This window comes from Prinia subflava, chromosome 9 (assembly GCF_021018805.1).
Source record: "Prinia subflava isolate CZ2003 ecotype Zambia chromosome 9, Cam_Psub_1.2, whole genome shotgun sequence".
NCBI classification, from domain to species: Eukaryota; Metazoa; Chordata; class Aves; order Passeriformes; family Cisticolidae; genus Prinia; species Prinia subflava.
The window spans coordinates 1,300,001-1,325,000 of record NC_086255.1 but is presented as its reverse complement, the minus strand read 5'-3'; the positions used below and the strand labels follow the sequence as shown (position 1 = coordinate 1,325,000).

The window sequence follows — 25,000 nt, the reverse complement described above, 5'->3', positions numbered from 1 at the left end:
AGATGCTCAGGGGTCACAGACTTTACACCCACACTGGGAACTCGCTCTGAAAAACGTCCTGGCGAGTTGAATTCTTAAGAGGTTCCTGATTTATCTGTATCTTAATTCATTTTAATAGGCTGGAGGATCTGCAGGTGCTGTTGATTATAATTCTTGGTGCTCACTGTCATCTGGAATTCATGCACTGAAGCACGTCAAGGTGGACATCCAAAGTCAGGGCCCAGTTCCAATAATTCAGCCTTAAGTTTTTGTCCTTCAGTGTCCCCGTGCACCAGATCAGAGACCTGGGTCTTGCAGTGTAAGGGCTGTAATGTGTATTTTAACTCCCTTAGGCATGGTGGGTTATTTTTTTTTTAAATCCATGCATAATTGGGATTATATCTCTCTGAGATACGTAGCAAAAATGTAAATTTGACTTCAGATAGCAGTTAGCAATGGGTTATCCCTGCGAGGCAGGGTGCTGGGCAGGGCTGGTGGGTCTGTGGCCGTGGCAGGGGCTGGGGGTGGTGGTGTCCCCACAGCAGCGGGGACAGGCGCAGCGCGGGGACTGCGGTGTGCGGTTTAAGGGTCCCCTGCAGCCAGCCCTAACACACTTAATTGCCTGTGATAAAACCGACCTCCCAGGTCTGATGGGAGCCTCCTTTTATATAAAATAAGAATGTTTTGTAACAATTTCTTGTAAGTGCTAAAATTAACTGACTTTCTTTTAACCTAATTAAAGCTGGAACTGATGATATCACCTATGGTTAATGTTGCCGAACATCTCGGGCAGAGCGTGCTCCCGCTTGGAGCTTGGCTCCAGTTCTGCTTCCTGCTTTAAAACATTTAATGTGAAGCATCTGTTGGAGGTTCAGGGTGTGCTCCATCTCCCCTGTTCTCAGTCTAGAACAGGGTGGTCCTTCCCAACACAGAAGATGCACAGAAATTGGGCTCTTTTTATCTTCTCAGTAAATTTTCCAGTGGCTCTGCTGCCAAACCTACTGATTTGAAACGGAAATATTTATGAAGAGGTCACTGTGATATTAGGAATATTTGTGCTCTCTCAGCAGGGCCCAGCTGTTGGTCTTTGAAGGGTTTCATTCATGGAGGGGAGTGGGTCTCTCTGGGGAAGGTCTCTGAGCTGATAGAACTCCGGTGCTGATGAGCACCAGAGCTGACTGTGGTTGTCCTGGATGATTCCTGAGAACACAAATGAGGCAGAAACGTGCAGGATGAAGTCTGGAGAGACTAGGAATTAGTCTGGAAAAGCTGTGGGTGGGAAACAGGAGGAAAGCAGTACTGGAATGGGTGAGCAGTGTGGAGGTGGAGGAGGAAATGTTCAGCAGAGCAGTAAGGTCAGACTGAGCAGCCCAGAGATGTCCAGACCGTGTGAGGTCAGCAGGGCGGTGGTGGCCAGCACAGGAAAAGGACAGAACTTCAAAGGTGGGCTAAGGAGAGCACTGTGGACAGGAGACAGGACACAGGGAATGGCTTCAAACTGCCAAAGTTTGGGATAGAGGTGATATTGAGGAGAAATTCTTCCTGTGAGGGTGGGCAGGCCCTGGCACAGGGTGCCCAGAGCAGCTGTGGCTGCCCCTGGATCCCTGGCAGTGCCCAAGGCCAGGCTGGACACTGGGGCTGGAGCAGCCTGGGACAGTGGGAGGTGTCCCTGCATGGCAGGGGGGGCACAACATTGTGTTTAATGTCCCTTCCAACCCAAAGCAGTCTGGGCTTGAGGGAGGGAGGGTGGCATGGAGCAGACAGCGAAGGGCACTGGGATGCACAGGAGAAAATCGAGGTGGTTGAAGAACCAAAACTTTGTGTTTGTCCTTCCACCTGGCTGTTGCTTCGACAGAGATCCTTGTTCCTGATGGGATTCACTGCTGTGAAAACACAATACGTGCTCAGGGAAGGGGAGCCAAGCCCACACACACAGAGCATTGTTTTCCTTGGATGTGTTTCAGGTGTTCCTCGGGAAGTCACTGCCGTGCCACATCCCAGGGCAGGATCTTGTTTGAGATCTGTGTCTCCCTGTATAGGATTCCAATCAAAACCTTAATGGTCCAGGGCAGTGAGGAGCATTTAATGACCTTCAGTGCTATCACTGGAGTCTTTGGGGCATTGACATTGATTTTCCTTATCTTGGCATGTGGAGACAGGAGTCTCCCTCCGTCCTTTGAAGTGTTTGCTGGTGCACACCAGGAGCAGGGAATAAGCAGGGAACAGCTTTGCAGGGACCATGGGCTTGGGCAAGCCCAGTTTGGCCCCCAAATTTAATGTCATTAATTGCAGAAGTCAGGAAAAAAATGAGACTATTTGGATAGCTTTGTATTTACTTTAGAGGTGTGTATTTATTATTTACTGTATCAATTATTGAATCCATTAGTGTACTCTGTAATTAATTATATATTTATTTGCGATATTATTTATTTGGAACTTACATCATCGTGGTATATGATGCCCAAATCTCAGTGCAGGTGCTTCTTCCCCAGGGTTAAAGAGAGGATCCAGAATTTCTCACCATCAGATCCATAAGAATTTGCATCCTCCAGCACAGATAAAAACGGAATAAGGAAAACATTGCACAGGTTGTATGACAAGGACTTAAGTCTGACTCAGCTCTGGCTTCTTGTGTTCTTCCCTAAATGCATCAATTTTTTCTTAATAGGTCTTAAAAGGAGCAGAGTCGGGGCTGTCTGACAGGAATTGGGGGCTGTTGCTGTTTATTGCAGCTCTCATCCCTTTTTTCATCTCTCCCTCCCATCGTAGAGCCACTTCATTTATAAGCAGCTAAATTAAACTATGTCAGGATGTGCTAGCCCATGAATTTTAAACCTAAAAAGGCGCTTTGTTCGTTGATTCAGTTGTGGGGAAGGAATGCAGCAGAGCCACCCGGCTATTTGAACTCTTTATTTGCCACATTTACAATATTAATAACACTGTTTCCAGAAGTTGTCACATCAAGTAAAAGATCTTCATTCCGGGCTGTCTTTTGGGGCCAAATCGAGACTGGATGCATGCATTTAATAAATTGTAGTCTCAAGTAGTCATTTTGGTAAATAATTAGCTTGGGTGGAAGAATAAGTTAGCATATTGTATGCATCTAATGCTGCAAATGTACACCCAGCAAACTTTGCTATTAATCAACAGTCAAGCACTGTAAGTTGGGTCTCATACATAATGAATTGTCCTTAAACCTCCTGGGCTTCATTGATAGAAAAATAAGAGAAAACACCAGTGTAGGAGGCTTTGGAATAAAATTTAACGAGATTGCTCTGCATCCCGTAATCGGTCTGGAGTCATTAGAGACCAGATAATTCAGCTGCACTTTTGGGGTGGCTTTAGCCTTCATCTATCAAAGAAAGGCTGCTTAAATGACATTTAGGTGTGGATAAAATACATTTTTAGTTAATTTCACAATGAGGGCTCCAGTAAAAACGTCGACTCACTCTGTGTTGTTGTGGAACAAATAATGCTGCCTCACTAAGTCCCATTTTAATGTTAATTTCTGTGTTAATCATCACTGATTCTTCCATTTGAAAGGTAACACACCAGCTATTTCTCTAAGAGTAAATCAGCTTGGTAAGATAAGCACAGATCTATATAACTGCAAGAAAAAGACAGCCTTCAGTTTTCAGATAGTGCAACTTTTTCTGTTGTGAATTCACATGTGTGAGAGTTATGTGACAACTTGTTTTCAGTCATTTGCTGATAAAACAAAAAATACCATTTAAAACCCAAAAATTTTAAAATTATTTGGCCCCTCATATGTATTTCATATGAGGTTACCATTCACATCCTGGAGAATCAGCAGTGACTTCTCCTGCAAATGTAGAAGTTAACCTCTGGTTCAGAAGCTCTATTATTAACTATTTTACATATATATATATATATATAACATATATAAATATTAAGAATTATCTATACTAATGACACTCATGGAGGTCCAAACCAACAGTCACCAGGCTCTTCCCACCATTGGGGAAGAAAATCACAAAAGACAAACAAAACAAAACAAACAAACAAACAGTAAAATTCCAAAAGGACAACATTTTAAATTATGAAACATTATGAAAAAAAAAATTCAGTGTGTGGCTGCAGGCAGTGGAAGTGGGATTTGGATGTTACATTCAACCAATCAATTATATTTCATATTATCAATATTATCAATTAATATTAATAGTCAATTTAAATAATAGTAAATATTTAAATTATTAACTTATACATATTATCTATTTATATGTTTGATAGAAACATATATATTAGAATAGAATAGACATTATATATTTATTCTATTCTATTCTATTCTATTCTATTCTATTCTATTCTATTCTATTCTATTCTATTCTATTCTATTCTATTCTATTCTATTCTATCCTATTCCATTCCATTCCATATTTTATATTTAAGACATATATTTAATATATAATATATCATTATAAAATATTTTAATAATATATCTAATATTATATAAATATATATAGCATATTTAATTTATAGATTATAGATTATATTTTAATATGTAGTTATTATTATAATTCTTATAATATATTCTATAATATATTATAGATTATGTTAGATGTATTATACATATAATATAATATAATATAATATAATATAATATAATATAATATAATATAATATAATATAATATAATATAATATAATATAATATAATATAATATCCACACTAAACCCCAACAGTAACAATTGTTTGTTGACCAGGTAAAAATACAAAACCCTCCACTTTGAATTTTTTGGGATGCCAGCACCCAGAATAATTCAGGAATGAAAGCAAGTGTTGTGACAGACTCTGACGAAAATGGAAGCAATTTAAGTAATATTAATGTGGTTTAAATAAGTGTTTCTCCTTATTCCAGCCCCACTGCAGAAAAAAAAAGGCATTGGTACTTTTTAAGGAAAAGTAAAATAATTCTCCAGGGTGAATGCAAAGTAATCAGATTTCTTTTGTATTTTGTTTAGAGTTTGTTTTTTTTATATTTTTCAATGAACACGCTTATGTTATTTTCCTGTATTAAAGTAAAATTGCATAGTGTTGATCACAAGTTTCAGACTTTAATTTTCAGTAGGTAAAACAGTGAATGGTCACTGTGGTCACCTCCTGTGTGCTGCTGGTGCCTCCGTGATCCTTTCCTTGGGGGTCTCCCAGGGCAGGACATTAAGAAAGGCCCTTTTTTCTTTTTCATTCCTAAAATGTAGGCCCAGGTAGTTCAAATGACTCTTTGGTGTGTGTTTTTCTCTAAATTTCAACTTGCTGCTGTCCTTGGCTCAGAGGTGCTCAAAGCTCCGTGCCTGGAGCAGGGTGTTGAGAAGCCCAGAAATGTGATGCAGAGCAGAGGGATTTCCTTCCAGGGGGGAATTTCCCATGATGTAACTCCTCTGCTCTCCTTACGAATGTTTTGAGACCACTTGGACTCTGCTTTTTGAAAGGTACTTAAGGCTTTGAAGCCTGAGAAAATCCTTTAAAAGGCAGCTGGTGTTTTCAGTGGGATATTTAATGCCGAGGTGGTTTGTGGAAGTTCTGCTATGCAAGTTTGGAAAGGGAAAGGGGAGGAGGGAAGGGAGGAGGGCCAGCAGGAGACACCCATGCATGAGTTCTGTGCCTTCTTTTTTCTTGGTTAAAGCTGTCAGATTCCCAGGAATAGCTGTTACCATCTCTAGCCAAGTAAAATTAATAGGAAGGTTTTCCTTTTTTTCAACTCCCTGCCAGTTTGAAGCTCTGGGTGTGTGTGTTGGCACGTGGAGGTTGGGTCCTGTAGGAAAAGAAGTCAGTGCATTCCTGGAAAGCAAATTCATTCCTGCCTTGCCAAGCATTCCCTTTCCTGGCCAGGGTGAGGTGGCTGTGGAGGTGGCAGGTGTTGGGAAAGCCTCTGGTGTTGAACTGCTGGGAGAACAGCCCCACCAAAAACATCTGGAGATGTTCAGCAGAGGCAGGGCACTGCCATTAAAAGCAGCATTAAAAAGAAAATGAAAAATAAATTCTGTCCAAACACTCCTGCCAGGGAACACCTGGAGAAGAGAGGAATGTGTGTGTGATGGTTTGGCTTGGAATGGAACCTCAAATCCCCCCCAGTGCCCCCCCTGCCATGACAGGGACACCTCCCACTGTCCCAGGCTGCTCCAGCCCCAGTGTCCAGCCTGGCCCTGGGCACTGCCAGGGATCCAGGGGCAGCCACAGCTGCTCTGGGCACCCTGTGCCAGGGCCTGCCCACCCTCACAGGGAACAATTCCTGATTCCCAGGATCCCATCCAGCCCTGCCCTCTGGCACTGGGAGCCATTCCCTGTGTCCTGTCCCTCCATCCCTTGTCCCCAGCCCCTCTCCAGCTCTCCTGGAGCCCCTTTAGGCCCTGGGAGGTGCTCCCAGAGTGTCCCTGGCTGCTCCCCTCTTGTTTTGGGGGTGACTGATGGTGGCTGGGAGCCCTTGGGCTGGTCCCTGTCTGCAGCTGGAGGCAGAAGCCCAGAGCTGCTGCTCCCGGAGCCATGAGGAGAGGGAGCTTTTCTGTTTTACTGTGACATTACAGCCCAAATGATTTCCAGACTCCCAAGAACAGGAAACAGGAGGATGTGAAAAACATAAGGAGATCGTAGCTCTGAGCACCCTTCGTGCTCTTCTGGCTAAACGGAGCAGAAAAGTCTCCCCACTTCTCTCCCAGGTTTCAGAGGAGTTACTGTCATTATATTCTCTCATTTTGTTGTAACTCCAACAATTCACAGTGAATCAGGGCCGTATTCTGTTGTGTTGTACCTGTGTGAAATAACAGATTATCTGTGGTGTTGGGAGCTTGCTTTGAAGTCCATGTCATGGGGATTCGTGTACAAAAGTTTGTGCATGGATTCTCATACTTTTAGCAGAGAGCATTATTAATCAGAAAAACAGCATAAAATAGACACCAGTTTTAAAAAGCAACTTTATCCTTCTTCACCTGCATAAAGGAAGTCAAAAGTATCAATTTCATAAATAAATGGAAAGAGAAACAAAATTGCACTGAACTCCTACAGACTGGATCCCAGGCTGATTCTGCAGATGCGTTTTGCCTGTGCTCCAGGCTGTGGAGTCCTGTGCAGCTACTGAAGGGTTGTAATTGTCCTTCCCTGCACCCCTCCACTTTGCCATCAGTAATTACGTGGCCTTCAGTGGCTGACAATTAATCAGAGCTGAGCTGGGCTGGGGGCAGGCAGAGCTGTTTGATCAGCAGCTCTGAGGGGCCGTGCCCCAGCCCCTGGCACATCCCGATCCCACCCGGGCTCCTGGCTCCACGCTGGGCTGCAGCAAGCTCTGGAGATGCTGGCTCTCTCTGCAGAGCTGCCTCGTGGCAAAAGCAGAGCCAGGCTCTTTGATGCCACTCCTGGAGCATCACTTGGTTCGTTTGCTGTGGCTTTCTGCTCAGAGGAGTCTCACATTTCCTTTCCCCTCCTCGCAGCACGCTCAGGAATTGGGGTTGGTTTGCTCTGTTACCATACCTGGCTGGCACAATCACTCTGGTTTTCTCTTCCCTGGTCTCAGGTTCACACATATTTTGGTGTTGCCACTGTTTTCTCTTCATTTTCTTGCTTTGGGGCACATGCAGCCTCTCACCAGAAGACTCTGCTGCTGAGGGCCAGCACTGAGGAACTTCTGGCTCTGGCTTTATATCCAGAGAAGAAAAAGCTGCAAGAATCAGGAGCCCTTTGGATGGCTCCTCAGTGGTGCTGAGGGCTCTGGATACGAGAAGATTGCTGGCAGGGGTTGCTGTTCTGGCCATCCCTTGACATTGCCTCCATCGTTTCTCATGGATGCAGTGCTCATGGGCTGTGTGGTTATTGCTGTCCCCACACAGTTCTGAGAGACCCCTCCACAGCCCAGGCTTGGGAAGCACCAGCAGAGCACCACCACCCCTTTCCCAGCACTGCTCTGCACCCCTGAAAACATCCAGCTTGGAAAACAGCTGGATACGTGCCAGTCCAGGGTTCCCTTTCTCATTGCTCTTCCAGAGGAAAAGAAAAAAAAAGGAGCAAGGGAAGAAGCACATTTTTATTTACAGGTGCTTTCTGTTCGCTCAGTTTGCTCCTCAGCCCCTGCAAGCACGAGCTGCCATTGAAAATCAAATGAATTCTCAATTGCTTCCTTCCAATTCAATCAGGGGAGGGAAGCAGAGACCTGCCAGGGCGCTGGAGGAAGCGGGGCCGGGGAGGGCGCAGAGCAGCAGGGAGCTGCTTCCTTCCCTCCGTCCCCAGGGATGGGCCTGGGGACAAGGGACTGCACCCCGGGGGACACAGAGGAGGAGCCACAGCTCCATCCATCCTGGAAGCACCAGGATGTGTCACCCACCGTGGGTTTGGGGGGTGTTCTGCTCCCTGGCATTTTCCCCGTGGCTTTTTCGTGGTACTGATCTGCCCTGGGTGTTCTTACAGGTGTTCAGAGCTCTGTGTCATCTTTGCATTTGCAGGGGTGGTGAGGGTGAGTTTTGTTCCTGCTGTGAGCACTCCCTTCACTTCTCTCTGAGAAGAAAGGTCTGACTCCAGATGAAATGTTGTGGGGTGTTTATTTTGCTGGTACAGACTGTGAATGCTCGGTTTTATCACAGCATTGCAGAGTGGTTTTGGTTGGAAGGCTGTGTTTGGTTGTGTTGTTCCAGTCATGGCCCAGGCTGCTCAGAGCCCTGCCCAGCCTGGCTTTGCCATTTCCCCCTGTAACATTTAACATTTCTGTGTGTCTCAGCAGGGCAGAGTCCTGGGCGGCGTGCGAGGTGTGCGAGGGGCCCGAGGAGCCGCCGCAGCCGCTGCAGCAGTGCACGGCCTGGCTCCGCGCCTACTTCTGTGAGCCCGCGGCCACGGGGGCCCTGCCCGTGCCAGCCCTGCACCACCCCCTGCTCCAGAGAGGTCAGTGCCACCCTCCCGCCCCCTGCCACCCGCGCTGTGTCCCTTCTCCCTCCTCCTTGCTCTGTAGAACCATGTGGTTCATCTGCCCGCGCTGGTGCGAACACCCCTGAAGGGTTTGAGCTGCCCGGGGAGGTGGTGGCTACCTAAAGGAGCTTCTGGCCACCAAGAAGGGGGGTTGAGGCTTTGACATCACTCTCTGCAACTCCCTGACAGGAGGGAGGGTCTGGCTCTGTTCCCTGGGAACAAGGGATAGGAGTGGAAATGGCCCCACATTGCATCAGCAGAGTTTGGAGATTTGGGAGAATTCCTTCCTGGAAGGGGCTGTCCAGCCCTGCACAGCTGCCCTGGGCACTGGTGGAGTCCCCATCCCTGGGGACGTTTGAGAGCCTTTGGATGTGGCACTTGGGGACACGGGTGGCCTTGGCAGTGCTGGGAATGGACGGGCTCAGAGGGATGCTCCAACCTCAGGGATTCCCTGATTCCGTGGTTCTGTGTCTCTGTCAGGAGAAAAGTGCCAGGAAAGCAGCCAGGGCTAGGCTGTGTAAGGTGCTGTGCTTTTATTCCTCATAGTTATCATAGATAATACAATCATATTTTTAAACAAGGAGAATTGTTACAAAGCTGTGCTATTTATGAATGTAGATAAAAGCAACGCCTGAGAAAAGTTCCTCCTCACCATTCCCCATTTATTGACTCTGTTCCTGAAGGCCTCACAACAGAAATTAATCATTTGAAGTGAAATGGGTCCCATTAGCAATAATAATAATAATAATAATAATAATAATAATAATAATAATAATAATAATAATAATAATGATCTCAGAAGCCTGATGTTTGCAGTGCCATCTTGCCTGCCCCAAATGTCATCATTTCTTGGTGAATAAGGGAATCTCAGGATCTGTTTATCTGTTTTGTTTCCATGAGCATCTTCTGTAGTTACTTTCCCATGTTATTTCCCAAATAACAAATTTTCCCAAATTCCCCAGTGCCAGATCTTTCACAGTCAGATTCCAGGGTGGTGCTGGGGAATTTCTTTAAAGGTTGGGATAAATTTAGGTTCTGTGTTGTGGATGCTTTAACACTGAGGTGGATGTGAGTGGGCAAAGCTGGGTAGGAAATGTTACTGCTGCTGCTGCTTCTGCCACCTCCAAACAACAGCAGGGGGATTCTGCCTCCCAGATTATCCATCAGAAGACTATAAAACATTTTAAACAATGCTTTTCCTTTTCATTAGTTTTCCTAAATGGCCTTCTGAATTCTTCTTAGCTCTGTGAATGGAATTCCTTGGTGTAAGCACTGCTGATCTTGTTTGGGGTTCAGCCCTGAGAGGTTTGAGTTTGTAGGAGACTTTGGTTCATCCCTGTGCAGGAGCACTGCAGGGCACTGAAGAACTTTTAAAGAGGAAAAATAAGGATATTTGTTAACAGGAAACTTCTAGAGGGAATCAGTCAGAAGGGAAGGGAAGGGAAGGGAAGGGAAGGGAAGGGAAGGGAAGGGAAGGGAAGGGAAGGGAAGGGAAGGGAAGGGAAGGGAAGGGAAGGGAAGGGAAGGGAAGGGAAGGGAAGGGAAGGGAAGGGAAGGGAAGGGAAGGGAAGGGAAGGGAAGGGAAGGGAAGGGAAGGGAAGGGAAGGGAAGGGAAGGGAAGGGAAGGGAAGGGAAGGGAAGGGAAGGGAAGGGAAGGGAAGGGAAGGGAAGGGAAGGGAAGGGAAGGGAAGGGAAGGGAAGAGGGGTGCCACTGGTGGTGCCACTGCTCCTCGGGGGCTTTGGGTCTGACCACCTGCAGCACAGGCTGGGTGCTGTTCTCATTTGCACATTCAGGTTATTTTAATTTAGCTCTGCTCCTTGCTCTTGGCCTGGGCCAGGTGTGTGTGTGTTTTACTGGGGGAAGGCACCTCCGTCATGGAACTGCTAATGAACAATTAATTGGCTCAAGTCACAACGATGTGAGAGCATTTCTTTCTGTCACTGTCTCCTACTAATATTTTCATAAAATAGGAAAAAATTGCATTGGAAGGAATATGGAAATAGATGTTAAAAATTGGAAGAAACTGGTTTTAAAAGTTATTTAGGAGAAAGGCGAGGTAAAAATCAAATTATGATGGGTTGCACTTCAGTTTATCTGCACATCAGAGTTGCAGTTTTGCTAAATTAGGAATTTGGTATTTATTTGCTTTTACACATTTACATTTGAAAGTGCCTGCTCATTTCTCCAGGCACTTAAAACACAGAACAAACATCAGTGAGAGCAGGAGGATCCAAAGCCAGAAGGACTTTTTCTCATCACTCTGATTTCCTTAATTTCTGTTCAGCTCTTCAAGGGGGGCCCTGAGCAGCCTGGGACAGGGGCAGGTGTCCCTGCCATGGCAGGGGTGGAGTGGGATGAGCTTTAAGGTCCCTGCAACCCAAACCAGGCTGGAATTCTGTGATTCCCTGATCATCAAAACCTTTGGCCCTTCTTTCCCTCCCTTCCCTGGAAATGTGACCATGGGCAGTGTTGCTCTTTGACAGAAGATTCGAGTTCCATCCTCCAGTGCTTTTGTAACCAGCACTGACTATTCCATAACTTCTTCCTAATCAGTGCTTATATCAAATTTTATTTTATTTTTCTCCACTAACTTCATCTGGGGACTGGAGGGTTTTGCTTATGCCAAAAAACACATTAAAAAGGTTCCTTGTCTAACAAAATAAAAGTGTGAAGTGCTTTTGGGATGAAACACATCTCAATTCATGGTCAGTTTTCTGCAACTGCTTTTGTGCCATCTTTGAAGACATAGCTCCTTGTGGAGAGAAAAATCATGGTCATCAACTCTGACATAACAAAAGCAGAGAGATTTGCAGATTCAGAAAGTAGAGATGATCTGCTTTATATTTATTAAAAAATTCTATAAAAAAACAGTATTTCCTGTTTCAGTGGTTTCTCCTATATCTTAAATTTTTCTAAATGCTTTTAATTTTCTAAATTATTGCTAAACAGGGGAAATGTGTTCAAAAGCAGTCAAAATACAGAATCCACCATTCCTCTTGTAACCTGGCATTGGCAGAGGTGGAATCTGAATCTTGAGGCAGTCATGGAATCACAGAAGCATCAGGGTTGGAAAAGACCTTTCAGATCACTCCCAGCACCATCACCATGCTCACCACCAATCCCTGTCCCCAGGTGTCACATCCACATGGCTTTGAACATTTCCAGGGATGGTGACTCCACCACTGCCCTGGAGAGGCTGTGCCAGAGCTGGGCAGCTTTTCCACGAAGAAATTTTCCCTAATCTCCAGTCTTACCCTCCCTGGCACAGTTTGAGGCCATTTCCCCAAATCCTGTCCCTTGTTCCTGGCAGCAGAGGCCCCACCTGACTCCCTGTCAGGGAGTTGGGAAAGGTTTGGTTTCCCAGCACCTCCAGGAGTTCTCTCCTGGCTGGCTCTCCAGTTTATATGCAGCCAATACATTTATTTCAAACATAATTGAAAAGGTGGAACATAATTTCAACAACCTGTGTCACGTCCAGCATTCAATGTGGGATTTCACTCAGCAAAGACAAAGTCAGGTTTTGCCACTGCTCTGAGTGGGACATCTCAGAAAAATCCCTGAGCATTCCTGATGGGAAATGATGAATTGCCCGTGGTGTATCCTGGTCATCAGCTCCCTTTCTGTGTGAAGAAGGGAATTGCCCTGTTGTTATTTGGGGGCTGTGCCTGGGCTGGGGGATCTGTGCCACTGCTGTCTCCCTGCCCTCGCTGTGGAGCAGGGGCAGGGTGGCTGCAGGGGCAGGGTGGCTGCAGTGACAGGGTGGCTGCAGGGGCAGGGTGGCTGCAGTGACAGGGTGGCTGCAGTGGCAGGGTGGCTGCAGTGACAGGGTGCTGCAGGGGCAGGGTGGCTGCAGTGACAGGGTGGCTGCAGTGGCAGGGTGGCTGCAGTGACAGGGTGCTGCAGGGGCAGGGTGGCACAGGGGCAGGGTGGCTGCAGGGGCAGGGTGGCTGCAGTGGCAGGGTGGCTGCAGGGGCAGGGTGGCTGCAGGGGCAGGGTGGCTGCAGTGGCAGGGTGGCTGCAGGGGCAGGGTGGCTGCAGTGGCAGGGTGGCTGCAGGGACAGGGTGGCTGCAGGGGCAGGGTGGCTGCAGGGACAGGGTGGCTGCAGTGGCAGGGTGGCTGCAGGGACAGGGTGGCTGCAGTGGCAGGGTGGCTGCAGGGACAGGGTGGCTGCAGGGGCAGGGTGGCTGCAGGGACAGGGTGGCTGCAGGGGCAGGGTGGCTGCAGTGGCAGGGTGGCTGCAGTGGCAGGGTGGCTGCAGGGGCAGGGTGGCTGCAGGGGCAGGGTGGCTGCAGTGGCAGGGTGGCTGCAGTGGCAGGGTGGCTGCAGGGACAGGGTGGCTGCAGGGGCAGGGTGGCTGCAGGGGCAGGGTGGCTGCAGTGGCAGGGTGGCTGCAGTGGCAGGGTGGCACAGGGGCAGGGTGGCTGCAGGGGCAGGGTGGCTGCAGGGGCAGGGTGGCTGCAGGGGCAGGGTGGCACAGGGGCAGGGTGGCTGCAGGGGCAGGGTGGCACAGGGGCAGGGTGGCTGCAGGGGCAGGGTGGCTGCAGGGACAGGGTGGCTGCAGGGACAGGGTGGCACAGGGGCGCTGTGGCTGTGGCTGCAGACCAGATGGCTCATTAGAGCACAGGAGCAGAGGAAATTGGACACACACCAGGGCTTTCCTTCGCCCTGTGACGAGCAGCAGCCCTGGGGTTCTGCTCCTTGCCTGCTGTGCTGCCCTCACTGGATGAGTCCTTCAGATTCCTCCACCCAGTGCTTGTCCTGAGGGGGCAGGGTTGGAGCAGAGCTGAGCTTTTCCCTGAGTCCAGCTCAGTCCTCGTGTTCCTTCTCATGAGCTCTGAATTGCTGTGTCAGGGCTCAGGGGTCTGGAAGGGGCAGTAGGGGCATGAATGGTTTTAAACTGAAGGAGGTGAATTTTTGTTGGATCTTGGGAATCAGGAATTGTTCCCTGGCAGGGTGGGCAGGCCCTGGCACAGGGTGCCCAGAGCAGCTGTGGCTGCCCCTGCATCCCTGGCAGTGCCCAAGGCCAGGCTGGACACTGGGGCTGGAGCAGCCTGGGACAGTGGGAGGTGTCCCTGCCATGGCAGGGACATGATGGACTTTAGGGTCCCTTCCAACCCAAACCATTCCATGATTCCATCACATTGCAAGCCAAAGGCAGAGCCCAGCTGTGCAGGAAGATCCAGGAGGAGCAGCTGAGGATGGAGAGCAGAGAGGAGAGCTCTGCAGCTGAAATTCCCTGTGCACCTTGTACGTTATTCATCCAAGAGGGGATATTGATGAAGCACCTCCTGCATAATGGGAGCCTTCAAAGGAGCTGGGAGCAGCTCCATCCTCCCTCCCCACGTAGCCAGGCCTGTAATCAATAATTACCCTGTGATTTCCTGCTCCTTCAGACACTTCCCCTGCCCAGGGGTGCTGGGAAGTGCCAGCTCTGGGATGAGGAATCTCCTCACTTTCTGTGTCACCTCCATCCCTGGACCCGCCCTCCTCCTGGGGCTGTGGGGCTGTGGGATCTCCCCATGGATCTCCCCCTGGATCTCCCCCTGGATCTCCCCATGGATCTCCCCCTGGATCTCCCCATGGATCTCCCCATGGATCTCTCCCCAAATCTCCCCCTGGATCTCCCCCTGGATCTCCCCCTGGATCTCCCCTAGATCTCCTCCTGGATCTCCCTCTGGATCTCCCTCTGGATCTCCCTCTGGATCTCCCCATGGATCTCCCTCTGGATCTCCCCCTGGATCTCCCCCTGGATCTCCCCCTGGATCTCCCCTGGATCTCCCTCTGGATCTCCCCTTGGATCTCCCCTGGATCTCCCCCTGGATCCCCCATGGAGAAATCCCTTCCATAGCACATCCTGAGTGCCCTGCACCCTTCCAGGAGCACATCTCTTTTACTCATTTTGCAGCTTTCTAAACTATAAAAAAATCCCAGATTTCAACAAATTAAGAGAGAAAAGTATTTTTCTCTGTATTTTCTGACTGTGACTCAGCAAAGGCCAAAGTATTTTTTTTATTCTTTTTGTGGTCAAAATATCAAAATCACGAGATTGTGGGGCTGGTAATTTGTCTAATTCTGAGGTGACAAATTCAACATGCCCTGTTGCTTCCATTTAGAAGGGATTTCAGTGGCTGTGCTGCTCACCCTAATTATGGTATCCTGAGAGTAAATTTTTCCCATGTACAACTTATCCATAGAGTTTTTCAATATATAAAAATTATTTCAATAAGAAAAGCATTTATATAACTAAAATGAATAACAGATCTCTTTTCCTTTCCTTTAAATTACAGTAAAAAAAATGTAAGAATCCTTGACTTGGTTGAGATACTGTCAAGACAAGCTGGAAGGTTTGAACCTTCATGTGCCAGTTTGTGGATAAACTGTCTGCAACTTTTTTAAATACATATTTTCATAGTTCAGGCATGCACTTGTTCAGGTTCAATGTATTTAGTCAGTCCTGTGGTGACATTTTTGTTCAGGTGTCATTAAGTGGAGACTTAGGATCAGGTTTTGCTTCAAGGAGCAGTCCCTGGGATTTCCTTCCATTTATTTTAGAAATGTAGATTAGATACAGATTCTATATAGATATAGATTAGATATAGATTAGATGATACAGATAGATATAGATATAGATCTATAGATATATATGTAGATATAGATATATATGTAGATATAGATATATAAATGTAGATATAGATATAGATATAGATATAGATATAGATTAGATATAGATTAGATATAGATATAGATTAGATATAGATATAGATAGATATAGTTAAAACATAACCATCCTTAATAGGACAAGCAGCAAACTCAGCCAACAGGGACACCAGGAGTCCGGGTGTCATCTCTCCATGGTTCCCCGATTTCCAGTAAAAATGGAAAATTCAATTCACTTATCCAGGAAAGTGGGAATCCACCAGGTTCTATAAAGTGCCAGAGACATGGAGAGGTGGGAGATTGGGCAGGAATTGTTCCCTGGGAGGGTGGGGAGGGGCTGGGCTGGAATTCCCAGAGCAGCTGTGGCTGCCCCTGGATCCCTGGCAGTGCCCAAGGCCAGGCTGGACCCTGGGGCTTGGAGCACCCTGGGATAGTGGAAGGTGTCCTTGTGTGGGACTGGATGAGCTTTGAGGTCCCTTCCAAACCAAATTATGGGATTCTGTATTTACATTTTACAGTCTTGAGCTGCTCTGTTCACTTGCTGAAGAAGAGGCAGGACTTGCCCTTTCCTAGGCAAATAGAAAATATCATTTTTACCACTGATTTTTGCTGCAATTTGTGAAATTCTCTTAATTTGGTACTAAAGGTTCAATTCATTAGAGGAAAAAAAAAGTGAGAAATGTTCCTGATTTTCCCTTTCTCAACCCTGCAGCTTCATCAGACATGCAAATACATTTCTATTTAGGCTTTTAGAAAGTGTTAAATATGAAATAATCTGCTCGAAACGTTCATACTTCACATATCTGGACATGGCAGATTCAAGTGCAGAGAGCTGACAAGCTTTCCTATTTCTGTCTGCCAAATCAAAATTCAAATTCCAGAGACTGGCATCTTCTTTTATTACCATTTCATGTGAGAGGGGGTTTGATAAGCAGAGAGTCACTGTTTTGTGAGACATTTAATGGATTTTTACAATCCAGTACTTTCCTACAATTTTCTGCAAAAAGAAATCAATCCTCTCCAACCTTCAAAAATGGAAACAGCAAAACCCCAAAATAGCCCAGTTACTTTTATACCTCTGATTCTTTTTCCAGCCCAGTTGGCCCATTGCTCTCTATCAACTATATGTATTTAAAAACAAACATAAACAAAAAAAATCAATACAAATGCATTCTGCACAGAAATATCTGCAAAATTCCTGACCCAATTCCTCTTGAATTCACACCAAAATTCCTGTAATTTCCAGTGGAAGCCCACGTGGTTTTAAGTGTGTCTTAAATACTTTTACTGAAGTTTATAGGGTGAATTGTCTGCCAGATGTGGGCCATTTAGGACAATTCAGATTTCCTTTTTGATTCCAGATGCTGATGGGGTTTTGGTGGAGCCTTTCAGGGTGTCCATCACTGATGTGACCTTGGCAGAGTCTCAGGGTGGAGAGCAGTGTGTCTGTCCTGTCATGGGGAAAGCAGTGAAAGGGTCATTTATTTTAAAAAATTAAGTTTATTTCCCGTAAGACAATTCTTTCTTGCCAGTATTCTTAACATTATGACAGGTAGGCCATATTCTAGAACCCTAATTCTATAATTAGAATAAAAGGAGCATTTTTTAAAAGAGTTTTTTTAGGTAAAAGTGGATTAAAGGTCCACAGCCAGTGTTCACCTGTGCAATGGGAATATTTTTACTTGTTCTCAGAGAATTTGAGGATATTCAACATTCAAGAAACTCGGAAACAGCTGCAGAGATGTGTGGATTTTGAAATTATTCCAAACTTTTGTTTAGAAAGAAAGGGTTTGTGTTGTGGTGAGGGGTGCAGGGAAGGAATTCTCTCCTGGGAGGGGATGGGATGGAACTCCCAGAGCAGCTGTGGCTGCCCCTGCATCCCTGGAAGGGTCCAAGGCCAGGCTGGAGCAGCCTGGGACAGTGGGAGGTGTCCCTGCCATGGCAGAGGTGACACTGGGGGGGATTTAAGGTCCCTTCCACCCCAAACCATTCCATGATTCCATGATAAATATTTGCACAGAACTGCAGCAGGACCAAAATCAGGGCAGCTTCACTCTGAAATCAGCAGCTCTAAAAGCCACCTGTGTGTGAGCCTTCTTTATAAAGTGAATTTGCTCAAAATCACATCCCTTTTCTCCCCATGAAATGAAAGGAGTCGGTTGACCCTGATCTGAGAAACATTTTGACCAACCTGGTAACTTTTGACATTGCTGCTTGTGGATGAGATTTAGATTAAAAGGTAAGAATTGAAGGTGGAAAAACCCCACCAGTGTAGGAAAATGACTTTTTTGCCCAGTCGTGTGCTCATCTTCACCCAGAGCCCCAGACCTCAGCACCTGCTCTCATTGCAGACCTGTGAGGAATAAGTTTAATTTAATTCATTTTTCCTTTGATTTGTTGGCTGGCTTGCCACACATGCAGCCCCACGTAACCTTTGCACCCCTCCTTAATAAAACCCCATGCAATCAAGATAAAAGGAAAGGATTTTATAAATACAGCCTCCCACACCCGCTTTATTAATGAACTTGCAGGCAAGTTTACTTAAAACCCCATATTGATAGGAAATACCATCAATACTCATATACATTTAACCTGTTTGGTGTTTCAGAGGTAATGTGCTTAATGGGATTGTTACTATGGTGAGCACCTTATTTCTAAGTAATATTGTTAATTTTTTTTCAGGAAATGACAATATAGTGACATTTCTGACAGCTTTTATATTAGGGCCTCATAAATAAATTTGTCTGAGGGAAAAAATTTATAATAAAGGTGTTTCACTGCTTCTTGACCTAAGGATGCCCCTTTCTGACCCGTTTCCAAGATGTTTTGCCACATCTCCTGACCAGTTTATTTGCTGACCATTTTATTCCAGGGGAAACAAGGTCTCCCTTAAAAAGACACACTTTTCACTAGAAATTTGCATCCCGCACTCTTCTCAGAATAAAATATGCAAGAACAACATAAATGGCATACTCCTTTTTTTTCCTTTCTTTCTTTTTTCCCCATGAATTGGGCCTTTGATGTTCAAGAGGAGCCAGTATTAAAGGACATCCCTAGAAGGCTGTAGAAATTGTCCCTATTTATGACAAATGTAAAATAGTACAAATCTAGCTGAATGTGATGGTGTCATTAGTTTGTGAATCGCATCCTCGAAAATAACTGTGGAGGAGCCAAATCGGTTTAAAAGAAGATAACAAAATGGTTTAAGCTACTTAGGTTGAATGCCAATTATATTTTAATATTCAACTGAGCATATTTTACTAAGAAAAAAGGCAGCGTCGACGCATGCATAACTCATTGGCAGCGTCGACCAGCTGTGCCACTCTTCTCTTCGAATCACTTTGTGCATTTTAGTAGCATGGTAATTTAGTAGAGAACTACCTGAGTGATGGCATTTTCAATGAGCAGGTAATCTACAGAGAATTTTTATATGGTTATGAGTTCTGTGCTTCAGCCTGGCAACACAAAAATACATCAAGACCAATTACGGTATCAACTTTCAGCGTGATACCCTTGCCACGCAAGTGCATGTATTTCTGCCCCAGGCATTTCAAATTGCATCTAATTTGAAATCTTTGGGGTTTTAATTAAATTTCAGAATATATGGAATTCTTCATTAGTACCTGCTCTGAATAGCAGATTATACTTCTCTCAGTCTCTCGTTAAAGAAGTAGGCTGTGGTAAATAGCATGTTCAAGAACTGATCATTTGTGGTGCCTGGATATTGGGAACAGAAATAGTGAAATGCAAAATAATATCAAAAAGATTATTAGTCCAGTGAGGGACTCTTGATTTGTATTTTAATGGAATTTTACATTTCTCTTAATGATTTGCAAATTGTCCTCTGATTATAAGATGCATTAAGCTTTTCATTTTAATGGAGAGACACAGCCATTAGCAGAAATTTTTTTTCTGTCTTCTTTTTAGAGTGCTTCCCTGCAGCAGATAAATATTGAAACCATTAACACCTTTTGATGTACTTTATAGTGCTGCAGCTTGGACCAATACATGAATGAACATCACCCTTTTATATTTTAGCACTTTGCTGGAAGCTCCTGGTTGTCGTTCCGTAGGTGAACAATGACCGGAGCCCTACGTTTTCCTACGCCTGTTTCCCTATAATTAATGTTCCAAATGTTTCGGGGAACATCATTCATATTTAATGCCAAAAGAAGTAGTAAAGCCAACAAAAGTCAGGATCTGAAATGCAGATGGAGGGTGCTGTGACCTTAGCTCTGACCACCCTTCCAGGGAGGAGGGTTTGTTAGGGATCCGCGGTGGGCGAGAACACAACCGGCTCCTTTGTTGCAGGCTCCAGAATGCAGGAGCACTCTTCATTTGTCAATCTGAAAGTCAAATTTCCTCCTTGCTTTCAGCTTAACGTGAACCCTTAATGTTGTATAAACATGTTGTGCCTGTGCTGACTTCATTGGGTTTGGCAGGAGAGCACGGGATGAAGAGCAGCCTCTCTTTTGTGGCGGCTTGCGAAGCGTGAGGAGGATTTTCCTGATGCTGCAGGTTTATGTAAAGCAAGGGGGCTGTTACATCAGGTAAATGTGTGATTATGAACCTTATCAACTGAGGAAAATCCCAGTAATATTCTTTAGAAGCTTTGGAAAATGAGATCATTCTTGAAGAGTTGAGGACTGGGGTGTTTCCCCAACCCCAGCTGCTGCTCACCCCACAAATAACCCCAATTTCTGCCTTCGCAGGCTCCTCCTCTCCTGCAGGTTACCTGTGAGAACTTCCTCCAAGCAAGGCACTGATTTTAGGGCTGCCTGTTAATTGAGCAGCCTCGGAGCTCTGCAATCCCATCAGGGGTCACTGGTAGGACTGCTGCTGTTTGCTTCCAGGATGTCTGTTTAAATAATTTGGATCTCGGGAATTCCAGTTGCAGTTCATTTGAGCAGCGCTGTGTGATGGCTCTGGGATCAGGCAAGAGGCTGAGTGACTTCACCTCCTCCCAGTTGTTTTGTTGGCTGCTTAAATACATACTCCTTGAAAGAAAAAAAGGGAACAAAAGCAAGAAAAAGCAAAAACACACCTTAACTTTGAGACTGAAGCCAGAAGATTCTGGGAATTATTTGCTGCTGCTGCAGCATTCTTGGAAGGATGTTGTGAATTAGTGTTTGGAAAGTGCTGTGTACATCTTAGCTCCATCCATTAGGTATTTATAACTCAATAATCAATTAATACAAATAAAAAAAATCAGTACTTTGATACTGACTTCATTTGTATGCAGCGAGGAAATAGTTCCATTTTATTGCATTTAAGCACTTTAATGAGTATTATTTTTAACATGCACATTTACAAAGGAACTTAGAGAAAGCTGAAGAATTTGCTGTTCCTTTTTTAGCCCAGCGAGGATCTTACACTTTGTTCACGTAGTGGAGCACATTTGCATTGCATGTTTCATATATTAATTTTCTAGGCCAGGTTATCTTTGGCAACAGGATCTTCACAAAGCAACTGAGGGTGCAGATTTCTTGATCCAGAGTCCTTTGGGAGTGAATATTTGGGGGCAGTAAAACAGTAAAAACACCTCATCAGTGTAACTCTAAGTGGAATTACTGAGAAAAAACAATTCTGTGGGAAGCAGAGAAAAATAGAGCAGAGGTGCTGGGGTCTCCCAACCTCCTCTGCCTTCAGCCTTGCTGGAGAACATCAGGATACCTGTGCTGAGTAATCCAGGGGTGACCCAGTGAGGTCAAAGGTTTGCAGAGAATTAATGTTTCCTTTCTCCCAAATAACCTGGCTTGGTGTTGCTCTGTTCCCTGAGTGGATATAAAATAGGTTTGTGGAGGTACTTGGGGGATGCAAGGGATTGTTTCTGGCTCAATGTCTTGGATTGGAAGGAAATTTAAAGATCCTCTAGTTCCAAATCCGTGTAACATTCCAAATATGTAGCACATGATGTTGCAGTGTGGGACAAGAAATATCTCTGTTCTTGTAAGATTCCAATTCCAGTTTGCAAAATCAGAAAAGCTGATGTCGAAATTTGTTGACAGAAAAGCTGATGTCAAAAAGCTTGTGATGACACAAGCTGGTGTCAAAATTCGTGGATTTATTCCCCTTTCATAAAATCCTAGAACTGTTTGGGTTTGGAAGGGACCTCAATCCCACCCAGTGCCACCCCTGCCATGGCAGGGACACCTCCCACTGTCCCAGGCTGCTCCAGCCCCAGTGTCCAGCCTGGCCTTGGGCACTGCCAGGGATCCAGGGGCAGCCACAGCTGCTCTGGGAATTCCAGCCCAGCCCTTCACAACCCTCACAAGGAAGGATTTCTTCCCAATAGCCTGTGTATCCCTGTGTCCTGGCGGTGGGAAGCCATTCCCTGTGTCCATCACCCCTTGTCCAAAGTCCCTCTTCAGCCTCTTTTTCCCTTTCCCTTTCCCTTTCCCTTTCCCTTTCCCTTTCCCTTTTCCTTACCATGGGAGCATGTTGGAGCCCTCCAGTGATGACCAATAATCTCATAGGACCTATCTGTGAATTTTAGAGCCCATGTCTCTCTTCCTTTATGGTGGTTCTGGATTTTGTGTCCTGAGGTGGAATTTGAGGTTCTTGTTAAGGTTTGTCCCTTTCGTTCTCCAAATTAATCTAATTTGTGCTCAGTTTTGCTGCCCAGTTTTGCACTGCCAGATTCAGTTGATGATCCTGACCAAGACCTCAAACCCAAGGTCCTGATTATTTGGAAATTTTGATTTTAGTGACCTTAATTTATAGGAATGAGTTGGAGATTGTGCTTTATCAAGGTGTGTGAGCATTGAATCCTTTATCTACTCCTTGTCTTTTGGATTCATTAATACTGGAGTGACACTTGCAGCATATCCACAAATCTGGGGGGGTTCTGCAGAACCTCCCTGCTGGTTCCAGTCCAACTCTGAGCAGAGGGTGCTGCCTTCCCATCAGTGCAATGAGGAAAATGCATCTCCTCTGGTTTATTGAGGAACTGTGGGCAGGTTTGGGTGTCTCACTGACAGCACAAGTCACAAGAGCTGCAGCATCTGAGGCTGCTTTGCTGCTGAGTTCCAGCAATGCAGATTGAGGTAAATTCAGTTTAATTTTTGTTATTTCCTATGGAAAAAGAGAGGAGTAACCTTCCCAGGGCTGGCAAAAACAAGAACTCCAAGAAAGGGAAGAAAAAAGACAACAGAGGTGGGACCAGGAGGTGCATTCAGTGTGCACCACCAGGAATTTCTGAATTTTGGGTCAGGTGTTGGCCATTGGTGCCCTCTTGTCACACAGGGCCATGGGGGAGAACAGGTCAAGCTCTGTGTGCAAGGTGCAGCTCATGAGGAGAATTTTGAAGCCGCCCAGGTGAAGTTCTTGGTGAGTCCCAGCTCCCTGACAAAGAGGAATAGAGGCAAATCCCTCATTTATTTCTATCTTGAATGGGGAAATAGAAATTTAATTTTCTGGCCCAGTCACTTAGAAATTGCAGCTGAGCTGGTGCGTGGTGTCTCTGGAAGGCCCATTCTGTGTCTGTTCCAGAACAGGAGGAAGGTTGGATAGCAGTAAATAATGATAAAATATGGCCAGTTAAGCTGAGTTTGCAGTGATAAGGCAGTGCCTGAGTTTCTCTGATCTGCAGGTCTCTTGTATTTATGTCTACAGCAGTTCCTATGTGGGTTTAAAATGTCCATAAAGTCATTAAAAGGTTATTTTTACGTACTTTGCACAATTTCCTGCTCCCGAAATTGACATATTTGATACACAGCTAAAACTATTTGCTCCTGGAATGGGATTTTGAATGGGAAACATTTGCCTGGGGAAGATTTCTGTCCCTGATCATTCACCCTGGAGTTAAGGCATTGTAGAAACACCAACAGGTCTTTGTTGGTGCCCCAGGTCTGAGTTGCAGAGTTGGCACTGCAGATTTGGGATCTGTGTCTCAGTCTCTGCCTCCTCTCCTAAAGCTCTCCATGCTCCCTGCAGTGCCCAGGTAGGAGTTAAGACATCCCCAAAACAAAACTCTGAGTGTTTTGCTGATTTAAAGCTACTTGTGTTCATATGGAGAATGATCTTTGGAGGTCTCACTGTCCCACAGTTTGGGGACATCATGTCTTGGGGACCTCATGTCCCAGAAGCTCATGAAGAACTTCTCCATGAGGTGCTGCCAAAATACATAAAACCTGAACTTTCTGTTAAAATAACAGCATTAAATAATTAGTGATTTTCACCATGGCACTCCCTACCTCTAAAGCAACATTTTAATGCTTAAAATAGACTAAATTGTGGCTTTTTATTGGCCAGGGGTTGGGTCTGGCATCGATGGCACTGTGCAGGCTACCATGTATGCCCGTCCTTCTTGAGGTACCCTGAAAGGGGAGACTTGGAATATTTCTTTCAGTGGACAAATGTGAAAGCTTTGGAGGGAACAAGAAGGCTGAAGAGGTCCTGCCTCTTTTCAGAGGTTTGAACAAACCCCCTGAGGGCTCAGTCCTGTTTGTAAAGCATCTGAAATACGTAAAATGAGGAAATCTGGGAAGTGCAGAGGTGGGGATCCCCAGCACAGCAGATCCAAACCTAAACCCATCATCTCCTGCCCAAGTGATTGAAGTGCAGGAATTAGATACATGGAAGAAATTCTTCCCTGTGAAGGGCTGGGATGGAATTCCCAGAGCAGCTGTGGCTGCCCCTGGATCCCTGGCAGTGCCCAAGGCCAGGCTGGACACTGGGGCTGGAGCAGCCTGGGACAGTGGGAGGTGTCCCTGCCATGGCAGGGGGGCACTGGGTGATCTTTAGGGTCCCTTCCAACCCAAACCAGTCTGGGATTCCATCATTCCATGCCCCTGCTCCAAGGCTGGCTCTGCTGCTGGGAAGCCCCTCCATAAATACCCATCTGCATACCGGAGACACGCAGAAATGTTTCATGTTTATTTTTGCTGCTCTTTGATATCATTGCCGAGTGGATAAATGCCTTCCATCACAGCCGGCGCCGCAGCACGGGGATATTGAGATCTATGTCAGAGCATAAATGGAGCAGTGCTGGCAGATCCATCACCTTGGAATGAGGGCGTTGGGGGATCCCGGGGGCTCCTGGCCCGCATGGAGCCGGCCCATGGCCAGCAGGATTTGTCACCCATGTTCCGGATCCTTCCCCGTTCCCCAGGAACAATCTCGCCCTGTGCCTCCTTAATTGAAGATTAAGATTGTGAAATGTGAAGGAGTGATTAAAGAAGCACTTGTGGGAAGAGGGGAGGCAGCACCGTTTGGGGCTTAGCGAGACCTCCCAGGCTCTGCTGGCTTTCCCTTCTGGAGCCCTCCCTGTCTGCTCACACCCTGCGGGGCTGAGGCCTTTGGGGACAAATCCTGGCAGCAGGACCCCTGTCCCCAGCTCGGGGGGCTGTTCTGGGGGGCTGGGGAGGCTCCCTGGGCAGGGCTGAGCGCTGTTTGCTGGGGAGAAACCCGGGTTCACATACAGGGGATGTGTGTGCCAGCCTGCCTGCGGTTCCTGT

The 25,000-nt window shown here is 46.1% G+C and overlaps 1 protein-coding gene across 5 annotated transcripts in view; it reads left to right on the top strand.

Annotated features, from left to right (window-relative positions):
* MGMT (O-6-methylguanine-DNA methyltransferase) overlaps window positions 1-25,000 on the top strand; it is a 143,844-nt gene that overhangs the window by 99,344 nt on the left and 19,500 nt on the right. For 3 of the 5 annotated variants that reach the window (XM_063405096.1, XM_063405091.1, XM_063405094.1), the window contains exon 4: window positions 8,699-8,859. In XM_063405096.1, the coding sequence (XP_063261166.1) occupies window positions 8,699-8,859 (161 nt within the window). The remainder of the gene's footprint in view (window positions 1-8,698; window positions 8,860-25,000) is intronic. The other 2 variants (XM_063405092.1, XM_063405095.1) reach the window with 1 other exon arrangement.